The sequence below is a fragment of the Pelobates fuscus genome, chromosome 9 (assembly GCF_036172605.1).
Source record: "Pelobates fuscus isolate aPelFus1 chromosome 9, aPelFus1.pri, whole genome shotgun sequence".
In the NCBI taxonomy this organism is placed as follows: domain Eukaryota; kingdom Metazoa; phylum Chordata; class Amphibia; order Anura; family Pelobatidae; genus Pelobates; species Pelobates fuscus.
The window spans coordinates 171,016,078-171,037,560 of record NC_086325.1 but is presented as its reverse complement, the minus strand read 5'-3'; the positions used below and the strand labels follow the sequence as shown (position 1 = coordinate 171,037,560).

The following is a 21,483-nucleotide window of genomic DNA, read 5'->3' as shown; positions in this document are numbered from 1 at the left end:
CAGCCACAATCCAATCTCAGTCGGATGAAATCTATAGCCACAATCCAATCTCACTCGGGTGAAATCTACAGTCACAATCCAATCTCACTAATATGAAATCTACAGTCACAATCCAATCTCACTCGGGTGAAATCTACAGTCACAATCCAATCTCACTAATATGAAATCTACAGCCACAATCCAATCTCACTCGGGTGAAATCTACAGCCACAATCCAATCTCAGTCGGATGAAATCTATAGCCACAATCCAATCTAACTCGGGTGAAATCTACAGTCACAATCCAATCTCAGTCGGGTGAAATCTACAGCCACAATCCAATCTCACTCGGATGAAATCTACAGCCACAATCCAATCTCACTCGGGTGAAATCTACAGTCACAATCCAATCTCACTCGGGTGAAATCTACAGTCACAATCCAATCTCACTCGGGTGAAATCTACAATCACAATCCAATCTCACTCGGGTGAAATCTACAGTCACAATCCAATCTCACTAGGGTGAAATCTACAGTCACAATCCAATCTCAGTCGGATGAAATCTACAGTCACAATCCAATCTCACCAGGATGAAATCTACAGTCACAATCCAATCTCACCAGGATGAAATCTACAGTCACAATCCAATCTCACTCGGGTGAAATCTACAGCCACAATCCAATCTCACTCGGGTGAAATCTACAGTCACAATCCAATCTCACTCGGGTGAAATCTACAGCCACAATCCAATCTCACTCGAGTGAAATCTACAGTCACAATCCAATCTCACTCGGGTGAAATCTACAGCCACAATCCAATCTCACTCGGGTGAAATCTACAGTCACAATCCAATCTCACTCTGGTGAAATCTACAGCCACAATCCAATCTCACTCGGATGAAATCTACAGTCACAATCCAATCTAACTCGGGTGAAATCTACAGTCACAATCCAATCTCACTCGGGTGAAATCTACAGTCACAATCCAATCTCACTCGGGTGAAATCTACAGCCACAATCCAATCTCACTCGGGTGAAATCTACAGCCACAATCCAATCTCACTCGGGTGAAATCTACAGTCACAATCCAATCTCACTCGGATGAAATCTACAGTCACAATCCAATCTCACTCGGGTGAAATCTACAGTCACAATCCAATCTCACTCGGGTGAAATCTACAGTCACAATCCAATCTCAGTCGGATGAAATCTATAGCCACAATCCAATCTAACTCGGGTGAAATCTACAGTCACAATCCAATCTCAGTCGGGTGAAATCTACAGCCACAATCCAATCTCACTCGGATGAAATCTACAGCCACAATCCAATCTCACTCGGGTGAAATCTACAGTCACAATCCAATCTCACTCGGGTGAAATCTACAGTCACAATCCAATCTCACTCGGGTGAAATCTATAGCCACAATCCAATCTCACTCGGGTGAAATCTACAGTCACAATCCAATCTCACTCGGGTGAAATCTACAGCCACAATCCAATCTCAGTCGGATGAAATCTATAGCCACAATCCAATCTCACTCGGGTGAAATCTACAGTCACAATCCAATCTCACTCGGGTGAAATCTACAGCCACAATCCAATCTCACTCGGGTGAAATCTACAGTCACAATCCAATCTCACTCGGGTGAAATCTATAGCCACAATCCAATCTCACTCGGGTGAAATCTACAGTCACAATCCAATCTCACTCGGGTGAAATCTATAGCCACAATCCAATCTCACTCGGGTGAAATCTACAGCCACAATCCAATCTCAGTCGGATGAAATCTATAGCCACAATCCAATCTCAGTCGGATGAAATCTACAGTCACAATCCAATCTCACTCGGGTGAAATCTACAGCCACAATCCAATCTCACTCGGGTGAAATCTACAGTCACAATCCAATCTCACTCGGGTGAAATCTACAGTCACAATCCAATCTCACTCGGGTGAAATCTACAGTCACAATCCAATCTCACTCGGGTGAAATCTACAGCCACAATCCAATCTCACTCGGGTGAAATCTACAGCCACAATCCAATCTCACTCGGGTGAAATCTACAGTCACAATCCAATCTCACTCGGATGAAATCTACAGTCACAATCCAATCTCACTCGGGTGAAATCTACAGTCACAATCCAATCTCACTCGGGTGAAATCTACAGTCACAATCCAATCTCACTCGGGTGAAATCTACAGTCACAATCCAATCTCAGTCGGATGAAATCTATAGCCACAATCCAATCTAACTCGGGTGAAATCTACAGTCACAATCCAATCTCACTCGGGTGAAATCTACAGTCACAATCCAATCTCACTCGGATGAAATCTACAGCCACAATCCAATCTCACTCGGATGAAATCTACAGCCACAATCCAATCTCACTCGGGTGAAATCTATAGCCACAATCCAATCTCACTCGGGTGAAATCTACAGTCACAATCCAATCTCACTCGGGTGAAATCTACAGTCACAATCCAATCTCAGTCGGATGAAATCTACAGCCACAATCCAATCTCACTCGGGTGAAATCTACAGTCACAATCCAATCTCACTCGGGTGAAATCTACAGCCACAATCCAATCTCACTCGAGTGAAATCTACAGTCACAATCCAATCTCACTCGGATGAAATCTACAGTCACAATCCAATCTCACTCGAGTGAAATCTACAGCCACAATCCAATCTCACTCGGGTGAAATCTACAGTCACAATCCAATCTCACTCTGGTGAAATCTACAGTCACAATCCAATCTAACTCGGGTGAAATCTACAGTCACAATCCAATCTCACTCGGGTGAAATCTACAGTCACAATCCAATCTCACTCGGGTGAAATCTACAGCCACAATCCAATCTCACTCGGGTGAAATCTACAGCCACAATCCAATCTCACTCGGGTGAAATCTACAGTCACAATCCAATCTCACTCGGGTGAAATCTACAGCCACAATCCAATCTCAGTCGGATGAAATCTATAGCCACAATCCAATCTCACTCGGGTGAAATCTACAGTCACAATCCAATCTCAGTCGGATGAAATCTATAGCCACAATCCAATCTAACTCGGGTGAAATCTACAGTCACAATCCAATCTCAGTCGGGTGAAATCTACAGCCACAATCCAATCTCACTCGGATGAAATCTACAGCCACAATCCAATCTCACTCGGGTGAAATCTACAGTCACAATCCAATCTCACTCGGGTGAAATCTACAGTCACAATCCAATCTCACTCGGGTGAAATCTATAGCCACAATCCAATCTCACTCGGGTGAAATCTACAGTCACAATCCAATCTCACTCGGGTGAAATCTACAGCCACAATCCAATCTCAGTCGGATGAAATCTATAGCCACAATCCAATCTCACTCGGGTGAAATCTACAGTCACAATCCAATCTCACTCGGGTGAAATCTACAGCCACAATCCAATCTCACTCGGGTGAAATCTACAGTCACAATCCAATCTCACTCGGGTGAAATCTATAGCCACAATCCAATCTCACTCGGGTGAAATCTACAGTCACAATCCAATCTCACTCGGGTGAAATCTATAGCCACAATCCAATCTCACTCGGGTGAAATCTACAGCCACAATCCAATCTCAGTCGGATGAAATCTATAGCCACAATCCAATCTCAGTCGGATGAAATCTACAGTCACAATCCAATCTCACTCGGGTGAAATCTACAGCCACAATCCAATCTCACTCGGGTGAAATCTACAGTCACAATCCAATCTCACTCGGGTGAAATCTACAGTCACAATCCAATCTCACTCGGGTGAAATCTACAGTCACAATCCAATCTCACTCGGGTGAAATCTACAGCCACAATCCAATCTCACTCGGGTGAAATCTACAGCCACAATCCAATCTCACTCGGGTGAAATCTACAGTCACAATCCAATCTCACTCGGATGAAATCTACAGTCACAATCCAATCTCACTCGGGTGAAATCTACAGTCACAATCCAATCTCACTCGGGTGAAATCTACAGTCACAATCCAATCTCACTCGGGTGAAATCTACAGTCACAATCCAATCTCAGTCGGATGAAATCTATAGCCACAATCCAATCTAACTCGGGTGAAATCTACAGTCACAATCCAATCTCACTCGGGTGAAATCTACAGTCACAATCCAATCTCACTCGGATGAAATCTACAGCCACAATCCAATCTCACTCGGATGAAATCTACAGCCACAATCCAATCTCACTCGGGTGAAATCTATAGCCACAATCCAATCTCACTCGGGTGAAATCTACAGTCACAATCCAATCTCACTCGGGTGAAATCTACAGCCACAATCCAATCTCAGTCGGATGAAATCTATAGCCACAATCCAATCTCACTCGGGTGAAATCTACAGTCACAATCCAATCTCACTCGGGTGAAATCTACAGCCACAATCCAATCTCACTCGGGTGAAATCTACAGTCACAATCCAATCTCACTCGGATGAAATCTACAGTCACAATCCAATCTCACTCGAGTGAAATCTACAGCCACAATCCAATCTCACTCGGGTGAAATCTACAGTCACAATCCAATCTCACTCTGGTGAAATCTATAGCCACAATCCAATCTCACTCGGATGAAATCTACAGTCACAATCCAATCTAACTCGGGTGAAATCTACAGCCACAATCCAATCTCACTCGGGTGAAATCTACAGTCACAATCCAATCTCACTCGGATGAAATCTACAGTCACAATCCAATCTCACTCGGGTGAAATCTACAGTCACAATCCAATCTCACTCGGGTGAAATCTACAGCCACAATCCAATCTCAGTCGGATGAAATCTATAGCCACAATCCAATCTAACTCGGGTGAAATCTACAGTCACAATCCAATCTCACTCGGGTGAAATCTACAGTCACAATCCAATCTCACTCGGATGAAATCTACAGCCACAATCCAATCTCACTCGGGTGAAATCTACAGTCACAATCCAATCTCACTCGGGTGAAATCTATAGCCACAATCCAATCTCACTCGGGTGAAATCTACAGTCACAATCCAATCTCACTCGGGTGAAATCTACAGCCACAATCCAATCTCAGTCGGATGAAATCTATAGCCACAATCCAATCTCACTCGGGTGAAATCTACAGTCACAATCCAATCTCACTCAGGTGAAATCTACAGCCACAATCCAATCTCACTCGGGTGAAATCTATAGCCACAATCCAATCTCACTCGGGTGAAATCTACAGTCACAATCCAATCTCACTCGGGTGAAATCTACAGTCACAATCCAATCTCACTCGGGTGAAATCTACAGCCACAATCCAATCTCAGTCGGATGAAATCTATAGCCACAATCCAATCTCACTCGGGTGAAATCTACAGTCACAATCCAATCTCACTCGGGTGAAATCTATAGCCACAATCCAATCTCACTCGGGTGAAATCTACAGTCACAATCCAATCTCACTCGGGTGAAATATAGTTACAATCACAAAGGTAGTTATTCATATCGGAACGTTCCTCACTTAATGCAAATGTCTAGTTCACAGATATCGGCAGAGATTTTACGTCCAATCACGGTCCATTCATTTCAAGGAAGTGCTTAGCCAAAACTGTGCCAGGAAACCTATGGATGAAAACACATTGAGTTTTACACGGCTATTTAAAATCACCTATCTCAGCGAACAAATAGGGGATTTAGTTCCACCATACCATAGCCATATTGTGTTAAAGGACTTTGATGGGAACCCAGACCACTTCAGTTAAATGAAGTGGTCTGGGCGCCAGGTCCCTCTAGTTTTAACCCTGCAGCTGAAAACATAGCCGTTGCAGAGAAACGGCTATGTCTACACTGCAGGATTAATCCAGCTTCTAGTGGCTGTTTCACTGGCCGCTTCAGCGATTCTCAGTGTAAAAAAAAATGCATTTAACTAACGCAGCGTGAGTTTAGATCCCATAGGAAAGCATTGAGTAATGCTTTCCTATGGGCAGGTTTGAATGCACGCATGTGTGGGCTCTGGCCGCGCATGCGCCTCCATTTGGGAGCTGACGTCGGCAGGGGGAGGAGAGGTCACCAGCGCCGAGGGAGCTGGATAAAGGTAAGTGGCTGAAGGGGTTTTAACCCCTTCAGCCCAGCGGGAGGCGGGCCACGAGAGTTTGTTTTCCTGGCACTACAGTGCTTCTTTAGGCCCCAATAGCAGGGTGTCCTACACTAACTCCAACGTGGGAGACACATTAAATAGTGCTAAATAAGCAAAAAAGTATATGTAATGGAAAATTGATGTGATCAATTTAAAACCGTGTCATAGCTAAATTAAAGTGATAAAGTGAACCCAGTGAGTGCCAGGACGCCATGCATTGGATAGCACATGGGGGGGGGGCGTTAACCCAGTGAGTGCCAGGATGCCATGCATTGGATAGCACAGAGGGGGGGGGGGGGGGGTTGACCCTGTAAATGTCCAGGAAGCCATGCATTGGATAGCACGGGAGGGGAGGGGGGGTTAACCCTGTGAGTGCCAGGAAGCCATGCATTGGATAGCACGGGGGGGGTTAACCCTGTGAGTGCCAGGAAGCCATGCATTGGATAGCACGGGGGGGTTAACCCTGTGAGTGCCAGGAAGCCATGCATTGGATAGCACAGGGGGGGGGGTTAACCCTGTGAGTGCCAGGAAGCCATGCATTGGATAGCACAGGGGGGGTTAACCCTGTGAGTGCCAGGAAGCCATGCATTGGATAGCACAGGGGGGGTTAACCCTGTGAGTGCCAGGAAGCCATGCATTGGATAGCACGGGGGGGGGGTTAACCCTGTGAGTGCCAGGAAGCCATGCATTGGATAGCACAGGGGGGGGGGGGGTTAACCCTGTGAGTGCCAGGAAGCCATGCATTGGATAGCACAGGGGGGGTTAACCCTGTGAGTGCCAGGAAGCCATGCATTGGATAGCACGGGGGGGGGGGGGGGGGGTTAACCCTGTGAGTGCCAGGAAGCCATGCATTGGATAGCACGGGGGGGGGGGTTAACCCTGTGAGTGCCAGGAAGCCATGCATTGGATAGCACAGGGGGGGGGGGTTAACCCTGTGAGTGCCAGGAAGCCATGCATTGGATAGCACGGGGGGGGGGGTTAACCCTGTGAGTGCCAGGAAGCCATGCATTGGATAGCACAGGGGGGGGGGTTAACCCTGTGAGTGCCAGGAAGCCATGCATTGGATAGCACGGGGGGGGGGGGTTAACCCTGTGAGTGCCAGGAAGCCATGCATTGGATAGCACGGGGGGGGGGTTAACCCTGTGAGTGCCAGGAAGCCATGCATTGGATAGCACGGGGGGGGGAGGGGTTGACCCTGTGAGTGCCAGGAAGCCATGCATTGGATAGCACAGGGGGGGGGGGGTTAACCCTGTGAGTGCTCACTCACTCTCACTACCTGTCTCTCCTCAGTTCCCGGATTCCATCCCCGCTGGATCTTACAATGGGGATTCTGCTGGCTGTGGATCAGCCAATCACAGTGCAGGACACAGAGCAGCGAGCCAATCAGCGTGTGAATAAATGGCAGCCAATCAGCGAGCGGATATTGTGTTGGGCTGCTGAGATCCAATCAGGACGGAGAGAGAGATGGAACATCAACCAATCACAGAGCAGATACAGAATGAATGGCTCATCCCCCCCCCCCCCCCCACTCCTCCCCAGCTTATCATCCCCCCACTCCTCCACCAGCTTCTCATCCCCCACTCCTCTCCCAGCTTATCATCCCCCCACTCCTCCACCAGCTTCTCATCCCCCACTCCTCCCCCAGCTTCTCATTCCCCCACTCCTCCCCCAGCTTCTCATTCCCCCACTCCTCCCCCAGCTTATCATCCCCCCACTCCTCTCCCAGCTTCTCATCCCCCCACTCCTCCCCCAGCTTCTCATCCCCCCACTCCTCCCCCAGCTTATCATCCCCCCACTCCTCTCCCAGCTTCTCATCCCCCCACTCCTCTCCCAGCTTCTCATCCCCCCACTCCTCCCCCAGCTTCTCATTCCCCCACTCCTCTCCCAGCTTATCATCCCCCCGCTCCTCTCCCAGCTTATCATCCCCCCACTCCTCTCCCAGCTTCTCATCCCCCCACTCCTCTCCCAGCTTATCATCCCCCCGCTCCTCCACCAGCTTCTCATTCCCCCACTCCTCCCCCAGCTTCTCATCCCCCACTCCTCTCCCAGCTTCTCATCCCCCCACTCCTCTCCCAGCTTCTCATCCCCCCCACTCCTCTCCCAGCTTATCATCCCCCCGCTCCTCTCCCAGCTTATCATCCCCCCACTCCTCTCCCAGCTTCTCATCCCCCCACTCCTCTCCCAGCTTATCATCCCCCCGCTCCTCCACCAGCTTCTCATTCCCCCCCACTCCTCCCCAGCTTCTCATCCTCCCCACTCCTCTCCCAGCTTCTCATCCTCCCCACTCCTCTCCCAGCTTCTCATCCCCCCACTCCTCTCCCAGCTTCTCATCCCCCCACTCCTCTCCCAGCTTCTCATTCCCCCCCACTCCTCCTCCAGCTTCCCATTCCCCCCACTCCTCCCCCAGCTTCCCATTCCCCCCACTCATTCCCCCAGCTTCCCATTCCCCTCACTCCTCCCCAGCTTCCCATTCCCCCCACTCATTCCCCCAGCTTCCCATTCCCCCCACTCCTCACCCAGCTTCCCATTCCCCCACTCCTCCCCCAGCTTCTCATTCCCCCACTCCTCCCCCAGCTTCTCATCCCCCCCACTCCTCTCCCAGCTTCTCATTCCCCCCCACTCCTCTCCCAGCTTCTCATTCCCCCCACTCCTCTCCCAGCTTCTCATTCCCCCCACTCCTCCCCCAGCTTCTCATTCCCCCCACTCCTCCCCCAGCTTCTCATTCCCCCCCACTCCTCTCCCAGCTTCTCATCCCCCCACTCCTCTCCCAGCTTCTCATCCCCCCACTCCTCCACCAGCTTCTCATTCCCCCACTCCTCCCCCAGCTTCTCATTCCCCCCCACTCCTCCCCAGCTTCTCATTCCTCCCCACTCCTCCCCAGCTTCTCATTCCCCCCACTCCTCTCCCAGCTTTTCATCCCCCCCTCCTCCCCAACTTCTCATTCCCCCCACTCCTCCACCAGCTTCTCATTCCCCCACTCCTCCCCCAGCTTCTCATCCCCCCCCACTCCTCCCCAGCTTCTCATTCCTCCCCACTCCTCCCCAGCTTCTCATTCCCCCCACTCCTCTCCCAGCTTTTCATCCCCCCCTCCTCCCCAACTTCTCATTCCCCCCACTCCTCCCCCAGGTTCTCATTCCCCCCACTCCTCCCCCAGCTTCTCATTCCCCCCACTCCTTCCCCAGTTTCTCATTCCTCCCCACTCCTCCCCAAGCTTCTCATCCCCCCACTCCTCTCCCAGCTTCTCATCCCCCCACTCCTCTCCCAGCTTATCATCCCCCCACTCCTCTCCCAGCTTCTTATTCCCCCCCACTCCTCCACCAGCTTCTCATTCCCCCCCACTCCTCCCCAGCTTCTCATCCTCCCCACTCCTCTCCCAGCTTCTCATCCCCCCACTCCTCTCCCAGCTTCTCATCCCCCCACTCCTCTCCCAGCTTCTCATTCCCCCCCACTCCTCCTCCAGCTTCCCATTCCCCCCACTCCTCCCCCAGCTTCCCATTCCCCCCACTCATTCCCCCAGCTTCCCATTCCCCCCACTCATTCCCCCAGCTTCCCATTCCCCCCACTCCTCCCCAGCTTCCCATTCCCCCCACTCATTCCCCCAGCTTCCCATTCCCCCCACTCCTCACCCAGCTTCCCATTCCCCCCACTCCTCACCCAGCTTCCCATTCCCCCCCTCCTCCCCCAGCTTCTCATCCCCCCTCCTCCCCCAGCTTCTCATTCCCCCCCACTCCTCTCCCAGCTTCCCATTCCCCCCACTCCTCCCCCAGCTTCCCATTCCCCCCACTCCTCCCCCAGCTTCTCATTTCCCCCCACTCCTCTCCCAACTTCTCATCCCCCCATCCTCTCCCAGCTTCTCACCCCCCTCCTCTCCCAGCTTCTCATCCCCCCTCCTCCCCCAGCTTCTCATTCCCCCCACTCCTCTCCCAGCTTCTCATTCCCCCCACTCCTCTCCCAGCTTCTCATTCCCCCCCACTCCTCCCCCAGCTTCTCATTCCCCCCCACTCCTCCCCCAGCTTCTCATTCCCCCCCACTCCTCTCCCAGCTTCCCATTCCCCCCACTCCCCCCCAGCTTCTCATTCCCCCCACTCCCACCCCAGCTTCTCATTCCCCCCACTCCCCCCCCAGCTTCTCATTCCCCCCACTCCCCCCCCAGCTTCTCATTCCTCCCCACTCCTCTCCCAGCTTCTCATTCCTCCCCACTCCTCTCCCAGCTTCTCATTCCTACCCACTCCTCCCCAGCCTCTCATTCCTCCCCACTCCTCCCCCAGCTTCTCATTCCTCCCCACTCCTCCCACAGCTTCTCATTCCTCCACTCCTCCCCCAGCTTCTCATTACCCCCACTCCTCTCCCAGCTTTTCATTTGGTTATTGGGGTGCAGTATAGGAGGTGTCTGGTTATTGGGGTACAGTGTGGGTGGTCTCTGATTATTGGGGTGCAGTATGGGTGGGGTCTGGTTATTGGGGTGCAGTATGAGTGGGGTCTGGTTACTGGGGTGCAGTGTGGGTGGTGTCTGGTTATTGGGGTGCAGTGTGGGTGGTGTCTGGTTATTGGGGTGCATTATGGGTGGGGTCTGGTTATTGGGGTGCAGTATGAGTGGGGCCTGGTTATTGGGGTGCAGTATGGGTGGTCTCTGGTTATTGGGATGCAGTATGAGTGGTGTCTGGTTATTGGGGTGCAGTATGGGAGGTCTCTGGTTATTGGGGTGCAGTGTGGGTGGTGTCTGGTTATTGGGGTGCAGTGTGGGTGGTGTCTGGTTACTGGGGTGCAGTGTGGGTGGTGTCTGGTTATTGGGGTGCAGTGTGGGTGGTGTCTGGTTATTGGGGTGCATTATGGGTGGGGTCTGGTTATTGGGGTGCAGTGTGGGTGGGGTCTGGTTATTGGGGTGCAGTGTGGGTGGTGTCTGGTTATTGGGGTGCAGTATGGGTGGGGTCTTGTTATTGGGGTGCAGTGTGGGTGGTGTCTGGTTATTGGGGTGCAGTATGGTTGGGGTCTGGTTATTGGGGTGCAGTATGGGTGGTCTCTGGTTATTGGGGTGCAGTATGGGTGGTCTCTGGTTATTGGGGTGCAGTATGAGTGGGGTCTGGTTATTGGGGTGCAGTATGGGTGGTCTCTGGTTATTGGGGTGCAGTATGGGTGGTCTCTGGTTATTGGGGTGCAGAATGGGAGGTCTCTGGTGATGGGCGTGGTCAGCTTATCAGAGCCCGCCTATTGTCAGCATTTCAGCCAATTGGGAAGCATCGAGCGAGTATCTCGTGAAGGTGTGTCTCCGCCCATCTCCTGACTATCCAATCAGAAGCCGTATCACATGGTGCCAGCAGACAGATTGCTCTCTGTGAGCGATGATTGGTTGTAGTTTGATAGTAGGCGGGGCTTCCAGTATAGAATGAGCTGCAGACAGTATTAGTGACAGAGAACCTGCCCACCCACCTGTCTGTCCACCTAGAGAACCTGCCTACCTACCTACCTACCTACCTGCTAGAGTGAGTATAGTGCCTGCACCCTGTATAGTGCCTGCACCCTGCACCCTGTATAGTGCCTGCACCCTGCACCCTGTATAGTGCCTGCACCCTGCATAGTGCCTGCACCCTGTATAGTGCCTGCACCCTGTATAGTGCCTGCACCCTGTATAGTGCCTGCACCCTGCACCCTGTATAGTGCCTGCACCCTGCACCCTGTATAGTGCCTGCACCCTGTATAGTGCCTGTGTAATGTGCGAGCCTGTACCCTGTATAGTGCCTGTGCAATGTGCGAGCCTGTACCCTGTATAGTGTCTGTACCCTGTATAGTGCCTGTGTAATGTGCGAGCCTGTACCCTGTATAGTGCCTGTGTAATGTGCGAGCCTGTACCCTGTATAGTGCCTGTATAGTGTGCGAGCCTGTACCCTGTATAGTGTCTGTGTAATGTGTGAGCCTGTACCCTGTATAGTGCCTGTATAGTGTGCGAGCCTGTACCCTGTATAGTGTCTGTGTAATGTGTGAGCCTGTACCCTGTATAGTGTCTGTGTAATGTGTGAGCCTGTACCCTGTATAGTGTCTGTGTAATGTGTGAGCCTGTACCCTGTATAGTGTCTGTGTAATGTGTGAGCCTGTACCCTGTATAGTGCCTGTGTAATGTGCGAGCCTGTACCCTGTATAGTGCCTGTGTAATGTGTGAGCCTGTACCCTGTATAGTGCCTGTGTAATGTGCGAGCCTGTACCCTGTATAGTGCCTGTGTAATGTGTGAGCCTGTATAGTGCCTGTATAGTGTGCGAGCCTGTACCCTGTATAGTGTCTGTGTAATGTGTGAGCCTGTATCCTGTATAGTGCCTGTGTAATGTGTGAGCCTGTACCCTGTATAGTGTCTGTGTAATGTGCGAGCCTGTACCCTGTATAGTGCCTGTGTAATGTGTGAGCCTGTATCCTGTATAGTGCCTGTGTAATGTGCGAGCCTGTACCCTGTATAGTGCCTGTGTAATGTGCGAGCCTGTACCCTGTATAGTGCCTGTGTAATGTGTGAGCCTGTACCCTGTATAGTGTCTGTGTAATGTGCGAGCCTGTACCCTGTATAGTGTCTGTGTAATGTGCGAGCCTGTACCCTGTATAGTGTCTGTGTAATGTGCGAGCCTGTACCCTGTATAGTGCCTGTGTAATGTGCGAGCCTGTACCCTGTATAGTGCCTGTATAGTGTGCGAGCCTGTACCCTGTATAGTGCCTGTATAGTGTGTGAGCCTGTACCCTGTATAGTGCCTGTATAGTGTGCGAGCCTGTACCCTGTATAGTGCCTGTGTAATGTGCGAGCCTGTACCCTGTATAGTGCCTGTGTAATGTGTGAGCCTGTACCCTGTATAGTGCCTGTGTAATGTGCGAGCCTGTACCCTGTATAGTGCCTGTGTAATGTGTGAGCCTGTACCCTGTATAGTGCCTGTATAGTGTGCGAGCCTGTACCCTGTATAGTGTCTGTGTAATGTGTGAGCCTGTATCCTGTATAGTGCCTGTGTAATGTGTGAGCCTGTACCCTGTATAGTGTCTGTGTAATGTGTGAGCCTGTATCCTGTATAGTGCCTGTGTAATGTGCGAGCCTGTACCCTGTATAGTGCCTGTGTAATGTGTGAGCCTGTATCCTGTATAGTGTCTGTGTAATGTGCGAGCCTGTACCCTGTATAGTGCCTGTGTAATGTGCGAGCCTGTACCCTGTATAGTGCCTGTGTAATGTGTGAGCCTGTACCCTGTATAGTGCCTGTATAGTGTGCGAGCCTGTACCCTGTATAGTGCCTGTGTAATGTGCGAGCCTGCACCCTGTATAGTGCCTGTGTAATGTGCGAGCCTGTATCCTGTATAGTGCCTGTGTAATGTGTGAGCCTGTACCCTGCATAGTGCCTGTGTAATGTGTGAGCCTGTACCCTGTATAGTGCCTGTGTAATGTGTGAGCCTGTATCCTGTATAGTGCCTGTGTAATGTGTGAGCCTGTATCCTGTATAGTGCCTGTGTAATGTGCGAGCCTGTACCCTGTATAGTGCCTGTGTAATGTGCGAGCCTGTACCCTGTATAGTGCCTGTATAGTGTGCGAGCCTGTACCCTGTATAGTGTCTGTACCCTGTATAGTGCCTGTGTAATGTGCGAGCCTGTACCCTGTATAGTGCCTGTATAGTGTGCGAGCCTGTACCCTGTATAGTGCCTGTGTAATGTGCGAGCCTGTACCCTGTATAGTGCCTGTGTAATGTGTGAGCCTGTACCCTGTATAGTGCCTGTGTAATGTGTGAGCCTGTACCCTGTATAGTGCCTGTGTAATGTGCGAGCCTGTACCCTGTATAGTGCCTGTATAGTGTGCGAGCCTGTACCCTGTATAGTGCCTGTATAGTGTGTGAGCCTGTACCCTGTATAGTGCCTGTGTAATGTGTGAGCCTGTACCCTGTATAGTGCCTGTGTAATGTGCGAGCCTGTACCCTGTATAGTGTCTGTGTAATGTGCGAGCCTGTACCCTGTATAGTGCCTGTACCCTGTATAGTGCCTGTGCAATGTGTGAGCCTGTACCCTGTATAGTGCCTGTACCCTGTATAGTGCCTGTACCCTGTATAGTGCCTGTACCCTGTATAGTGCCTGTACCCTGTATAGTGCCTGTGTAATGTGCGAGCCTGTACCCTGTATAGTGTCTGTGTAATGTGTGAGCCTGTACCCTGTATAGTGCCTGTACCCTGTATAGTGCCTGTACCCTGTATAGTGCCTGTACCCTGTATAGTGCCTGTACCCTGTATAGTGCCTGTGCCCTGTATAGTGCCTGTATAGATTTTGCTTGCTGGTTTCCTGGTCTTTACAGCGGGAGTGCCGCCATGTTGTTTTTGTTTGACAGGTAGTTGATCTTGCTATGGCTCAGTATTCTGGTTCTCCCATGTCTCACCCTTACTGGCCCCGAGATCTGCGTCTGGATGGCTATCGCCCCAATGACCGACCCATGTGGCAGATTTTGGCCTTTCTGTTTTCTGTGTCCGGAGTCTTACTGGTGGCAACGTGGTTCGTGACCGGCCGCTCCTCCAAGATGGGCCCAGTCCGCCGCCTGGCTCTGTGCTGGTTTACTATCTGTGGCTTCATACACGGTGTGATTGAAGGATGGTTCTCACTATACTACCAGGAAATTCCCCAGGACCAGGCCTTTCTATCACAGCTGTGTATGTAGGGGCATTGGGGAGTGTCTGTCTTGGGGTTGTGGGGTCACAGCGCTGGTGTTTCTCACAGTGGAGTAAGGTGATACTATCCTCTGTCCCACGCTTGGTGGCAGTACACCGTTTATGTTCTGTTATGTGTAGCAGGGCTAGGAGATAAGCTGGTAACAGGGAGGAGGGGGGGTATTAAAGGCTGGTAACGGGGAGGAGGGGGGGTATTAAAGGCTGGTAATGGGGAGGAGGGGGGTATTAAAGGCTGGTAATGGGGAGGAGGGGGGGTATTAAAGGCTGGTAATGGGGAGGAGGGGGGTATTAAAGGCTGGTAATGGGGAGGAGGGGGGGTATTAAAGGCTGGTAATGGGGAGGAGGGGGGGTATTAAAGGCTGGTAACGGGGAGGAGGGGGGGTATTAAAGGCTGGTAACGGGGAGGAGGGGGGTATTAAAGGCTGGTAACGGGGAGGAGGGGGGTATTAAAGGCTGGTAAAGGGGAGAAGGGGGTTATTAAAGGCTGGTAACGGGGAGAAGGGGGGTATTAAAGGCTGGTAACGGGGAGAAGGGGGGTATTAAAGGCTGGTAACGGGGAGAAGGGGGGTATTAAAGGCTGGTAACGGGGAGGAGGGGGGTATTAAAGGCTGGTAACGCGGAGGAGGGGGGTATTAAAGGCTGGTAACGGGGAGGAGGGGGGGTATTAAAGGCTGGTAACGGGGAGAAGGGGGGTATTAAAGGCTGGTAACGGGGAGAAGGGGGGTATTAAAGGCTGGTAACGGGGAGGAGGGGGGGGTATTAAAGGCTGGTAACGGGGAGGAGGGGGAGTTGTGTTTCTGTCTGATTATTAGCTTGTTTCTTTTCAGGGAAGGAATATGGCAAAGGAGACAGTCGATATGTGATGTGAGTTTTATCTGGTGTGTGATTGCGCACCCGGTTACACCTATATCTGGGACCATATACCTCCCCTCACTGTATTGATCTGCCTGTCTTCCAACCCTCACTGCATGGTGCCATCCCCCCCTTATTGCATGGAGCCGCCTGTCTTTCCCCCACCCCTCACTGCATGGTGCCATCCCCCCCCCCCCTCACTGCATGGTGCTGCCTGTCTTCCACCACCCCTCACTGCATGGTGCTGCCTGTCTTCCCCCACCGCTCACTGCATGGTGCCATCCCCCCCCCCCCCCTTACTGCATGGAGGTGCCTGTCTTCCACCACCCCTCACTGCATGGTGCTGCCTGTCTTCCACCACCCCTCACTGCATGGTGCTGCCTGTCTTCCACCACCCCTCACTGCATGGAGCTGCCTGTCTAATGGTCCTATCTGTCTCACTCACTCACTCACTCACTCACTCAGTTGTATTTTTTTTTGTTTTTGTTTTTTTATTTCTCCCTCAGAGCAGATAATTTCACAGTTTGCATGGAGACCATCACTGCCTGGGCATGGGGCCCCCTGAGCCTCTGGACCGTAATCTCCTTCCTTCAGAACCAGCCTTCCCGCTTTATTCTGCAGCTTATTGTTTCCCTTGGTAAGGAGCAGAGCATTAGGACTCATGGAACTAGGGGCACGAAGGGGTGAGGGGGGGGGGGGGGGGGGGGTTAAACTCCTAAAAACTGTTTATACACTATATAAATCCATAGATAGATAGAAGCAGGACTCGCTCTGTTTATACACTATATAAATCCATAAATAGAAGCAGGGCTTGCTCTGTTTATACACTATATAAATCCATAGATAGATAGAAGCAGGGCTCGCTCTGTTTATACACTATATAAATCAATAGATAGATAGAAGCAGGGCTCGCTCTGTTTATACACTATATAAATCCATAGATAGAAGCAGGGCTCGCTCTGTTTATACACTATATAAATCCATAGATAGATAGAAGCAGGGCTCGCTCTGTTTATACACTATATAAATCCATAGATGGATAGAAGCAGGGCTCGCTCTGTTTATACACTATATAAATCCATAGATAGATAGATAGAAGCAGGACTCGCTCTGTTTATACACTATATAAATCCATAGATAGATAGAAGCAGGACTCGCTCTGTTTATACACTATATAAATCCATAGATGGATAGAAGCAGGGCTCGCTCTGTTTATACACTATATAAATCCATAGATAGATAGAAGCAGGGCTCGCTCTGTTTATACACTATATAAATCTATAGATAGATAGAAGCAGGGCTCGCTCTGTTTATACACTATATAAATCCATAGATAGATAGAAGCAGGGCTCGCTGTGTTTATACACTATATAAATCCATAGATAGATAGAAGCAGGGCTCACTCTGTTTATACACTATATAAATCCATAGATAGATAGAAGCAGGGCTCGCTCTGTTTATACACTATATAAATCCATAGATAGATAGAAGCAGGGCTCGCTCTGTTTATACACTATATAAATCCATAGATAGATAGAAGCAGGGCTCGCTCTGTTTATACACTATATAAATCCATAGATAGATAGAAGCAGGACTCGCTCTGTTTACACACTATATAAATCCATAGATAGATAGAAGCAGGACTCGCTCTGTTTATACACTATATAAATCCATAGATAGATAGAAGCAGGGCTTGCTATGTTTATACACTATATAAATCCATAGATAGATAGAAGCAGGGCTCGCTCTGTTTATACGCTATATTAATCCATAGATAGATAGAAGCAGGACTCACTCTGTTTATACACTATATAAATCCATAGATAGATAGATAGAAGCAGGGCTCGCTCTGTTTATACACTAAATAAATCCATAGATAGAAGCAGGGCTCGCTCTGTTTATACACTATATAAATCCATAGATAGATAGAAGCAGGGCTCGCTCTGTTTATACACTATATAAATCCATAGATAGATAGAAGCAGGGCTCGCTCTGTTTATACAATATATAAATCCATGGATAGAAGCAGGACTCGCTCTGTTTATACACTATATAAATCCATAGATAGATAGAAGCAGGGCTCGCTCTGTTTATACACTATATAAATCCATAGATATATAGAAGCAGGACTCGCTCTGCTTATACACTATATAAATCCATAGATAGATAGAAGCAGGACTCGCTCTGTTTATACACTATATAAATCCATAGATAGATAGATAGAAGCAGGGCTCGCTCTGTTTATACACTAAATAAATCCATAGATAGAAGCAGGGCTCGCTCTGTTTATACACTATATAAATCCATAGATATATAGAAGCAGGACTCGCTCTGTTTATACACTATATAAATCCATAGATAGATAGAAGCAGGGCTCGCTCTGTTTATACACTATATAAATCCATAGATAGATAGAAGCAGGGCTCGCTCTGTTTATACACTATATAAATCCATAGGTAGATAGAAGCAGGGCTCGCTCTGTTTATACACTATATAAATCCATAGATAGATAGAAGCAGGACTCGCTCTGTTTATACACTATATAAATCCAGAGATAGAAGCAGGGCTCGCTCTGTTTATACACTATATAAATCCATAGATAGAAGCAGGACTCGCTCTGTTTATACACTATATAAATCCATAGATAGATAGATAGATAGAAGCAGGGCTCGCTCTGTTTATACACTAAATAAATCCATAGATAGAAGCAGGGCTCGCTCTGTTTATACACTATATAAATCCATAGATAGATAGAAGCAGGGCTCGCTCTGTTTATACACTATATAAATCCATAGATAGAAGCAGGGCTCGCTCTGTTTATACACTATATAAATCCATAGATAGATAGAAGCAGGGCTCACTCTGTTCATACACTATATAAATCCATAGATAGAAGCAGGGCTCACTCTGTTCATACACTATATAAATCCATAGATAGAAGCAGGGCTCGCTCTGTTTATACACTATATAAATCCATAGATAGATAGAAGCAGGGCTCGCTCTGTTTATACACTATATAAATCCATAGATAGAAGCAGGGCTCGCTCTGTTTATACACTATATAAATCCATAGATAGATAGAAGCAGGGCTCGCTCTGTTTATACACTATATAAATCCATAGATAGAAGCAGGGCTCACTCTGTTCATACACTATATAAATCCATAGATAGAAGCAGGGCTCGGTCTGTTTATACACTATATAAATCCATAGATAGATAGAAGCAGGACTCGCTCTGTTTATACACTATATAAATCCATAGATAGATAGAAGCAGGGCTCGCTCTGTTTATACACTATATAAATCCATAGATAGATAGAAGCAGGGCTTGTTCTGTTTATACACTATATAAATCCATAGATAGATAGAAGCAGGGCTCGCTCTGTTTATACACTATATAAATCCATAGATAGAAGCAGGGCTCGCTCTGTTTATACACTATATAAATCCATAGATAGATAGAAGCAGGGCTCGCTCTGTTTATACACTATATAAATCCATAGATAGATAGAAGCAGGGCTCGCTCTGTTTATACACTATATAAATACATAGATAGAAGCAGGGCTCGCTCTGTTTATACACTATATAAATCCATAGATAGATAGAAGCAGGGCTCGCTCTGTTTATACACTATATAAATCCATAGATAGATAGAAGCAGGGCTCGCACTGTTTATACACTATATAAATCCATAGATAGATAGAAGCAGGACTCGCTCTGTTTATACACTATATAAATCCATAGATAGATAGAAGCAGGGCTCGCTCTGTTTATACACTATATAAATCCATAGATAGATAGAAGCAGGGCTCGCTCTGTTTATACACTATATAAATCCATAGATAGAAGCAGGGCTCGCTCTGTTTATACACTATATAAATCCATAGATAGATAGAAGCAGGGCTCGCTCTGTTTATACACTATATAAATCCATAGATAGATAGAAGCAGGGCTCGCTCTGTTTATACACTATATAAATCCATAGATAGATAGAAGCAGGACTCGCTCTGTTTATACACTATATAAATCCATAGATAGATAGAAGCAGGGCTCGCTCTGTTTATACACTATATAAATCCATAGATGGATAGAAGCAGGGCTCGCTCTGTTTATACACTATATAAATCCATAGATAGATAGAAGCAGAGCTCGCTCTGTTTATACACTATATAAATCCATAGATAGATAGAAGCAGGGCTCGCTCTGTTTATACACTATATAAATCCATAGATAGATAGAAGCAGGGCTCGCTCTGTTTATACACTATATAAATCCATAGATGGATAGAAGCAGGGCTCGCTGTGTAATTGTCCTATTGATGTCTGGCTATTAGAGATGGGATTTTGGCAGGTGTAATTGTTTTATACTGTAGCATTGTGCGGTGCTGTGGTTTGGGGTGTAACCTCTCTTGCTATCCCCCCCAGGGCAGTTATATGGTGATGTGCTATATTTCTACACGGAATATCGGGACGGATTCAGTCATAGCGAGATGTGGCACCCGCTCTACTTCTGGTTTTATTTTGTGTTTATGAACGCCTTGTGGATTGTCATTCCATCCGCACTGATTGTGGACTCCTGGATCAACCTGAGCCGAGCGCAGCATTCTGCAGACTCCTCACGGCCCTCCAGCAAACAGAAAAGGAACTGATTCCAAATTGCGCTCCCAGGCAGACAGGGAGAGTACGGCATTTAATGAGCCATGTACCCACCAGTGTGCATTAGAAATCTTTGTATGTGTGAGGCGCGGAGCTCTGTATGTGTGAGGCGCGGAGCTCTGTATGTGTGAGGCGCGGAGCTCTGTATGTGTGAGGCGCGGAGCTCTGTATGTGTGAGGCGCGGAGCTCTGTATGTGTGAGGCGCGGAGCTCTGTATGTGTGAGGCGCGGAGCTCTGTATGTGTGAGGCGCAGAGCTCTGAGTCGCAGAGCTCTGTATGTGTGAGGCGCAGAGCTCTGAGTCGCAGAGCTCTGTATGTGTGAGGCGCAGAGCTCTGAGTCGCAGAGCTCTGTATGTGTGAGGCGCGGAGCTCTGTATGTGTGAGGCGGGGAGCTCTGTATGTGTGAGGCGGGGAGCTCTGTATGTGTGAGGCGGGGAGCTCTGTATGTGTGAGGCGGGGAGCTCTGTATGTGTGAGGCGGGGAGCTCTGTATGTGTGAGGCGGGGAGCTCTGTATGTGTGAGGCGCGGAGCTCTGTATGTGTGAGGCGAGGAGCTCTGTATGTGTGAGGCGAGGAGCTCTGTATGTGTGAGGCGAGGAGCTCTGTATGTGTGAGGCGAGGAGCTCTGTATGTGTGAGGCGAGGAGCTCTGTATGTGTGAGGCGAGGAGCTCTGTATGTGTGAGGCGAGGAGCTCTGTATGTGTGAGGCGGGGAGCTCTGTATGTGTGAGGCGGGGAGCTCTGTATGTGTGAGGCGGGGAGCTCTGTATGTGTGAGGCGGGGAGCTCTGTATGTGTGAGGCGCGGAGCTCTGTATGTGTGAGGAGCGGAGCTCTGTATGTGTGAGGAGCGGAGCTCTGTATGTGTGAGGAGCGGAGCTCTGTATGTGTGAGGAGCGGAGCTCTGTATGTGTGAGGAGCGGAGCTCTGTATGTGTGAGGCGGGGAGCTCTGTATGTGTGAGGCGGGGAGCTCTGTATGTGTGAGGCGGGGAGCTCTGTATGTGTGAGGCGGGGAGCTCTGTATGTGTGAGGCGGGGAGCTCTGTATGTGTGAGGCGGGGAGCTCTGTATGTGTGAGGCGGGGAGCTCTGAGTCGCAGAGCTCTGTACGTGTGAGGCGCAGAGCTCTGTACGTGTGAGGCGGGGAGCTCTGTACGTGTGAGGCGGGGAGCTCTGTACGTGTGAGGCGGGGAGCTCTGTACGTGTGAGGCGGGGAGCTCTG

The 21,483-nt window shown here is 49.3% G+C and overlaps 2 protein-coding genes across 3 annotated transcripts in view; one reads left to right on the top strand and one right to left on the bottom strand.

Moving 5' to 3' along the window:
- The window catches only part of PORCN (porcupine O-acyltransferase), a 33,482-nt gene extending 26,014 nt beyond the window's left edge, over window positions 1-7,468 (bottom strand). For both annotated transcript variants that reach the window (XM_063433136.1, XM_063433139.1), the window contains exons 1-2: window positions 7,367-7,468; window positions 5,485-5,585 (exon numbers count right to left, since the gene is read on the bottom strand). The gene's annotated coding sequence lies outside the window, so the exon portion shown is untranslated. The remainder of the gene's footprint in view (window positions 1-5,484; window positions 5,586-7,366) is intronic.
- Window positions 7,469-14,370: 6,902 nt separating this feature from the next.
- Window positions 14,371-20,417, top strand: EBP (EBP cholestenol delta-isomerase). The gene is made up of 4 exons (XM_063431838.1): window positions 14,371-14,742; window positions 15,588-15,624; window positions 16,119-16,249; window positions 20,036-20,417. Exons 1-4 carry the CDS (start codon window positions 14,442-14,444, stop codon window positions 20,257-20,259), a joined length of 693 nt encoding a protein of 230 aa, XP_063287908.1. The 5' UTR covers window positions 14,371-14,441; the 3' UTR covers window positions 20,260-20,417.
- Window positions 20,418-21,483: the final 1,066 nt, after the last annotated feature.

Bases quoted from the DNA above. Each gene is read 5' to 3' on its own strand.
- EBP (XM_063431838.1), top strand. From the start codon at position 14,442: ATGGCTCAGTATTCTGGTTCTCCCATGTCTCACCCTTACTGGCCCCGA. The intron at 14,743-15,587 runs GTATGTAGGGGC...GTTTCTTTTCAG, and splicing joins GGCCTTTCTATCACAGCTGT to GGAAGGAATATGGCAAAGGA. The intron at 16,250-20,035 runs GTAAGGAGCAGA...TATCCCCCCCAG, and splicing joins GCAGCTTATTGTTTCCCTTG to GGCAGTTATATGGTGATGTG.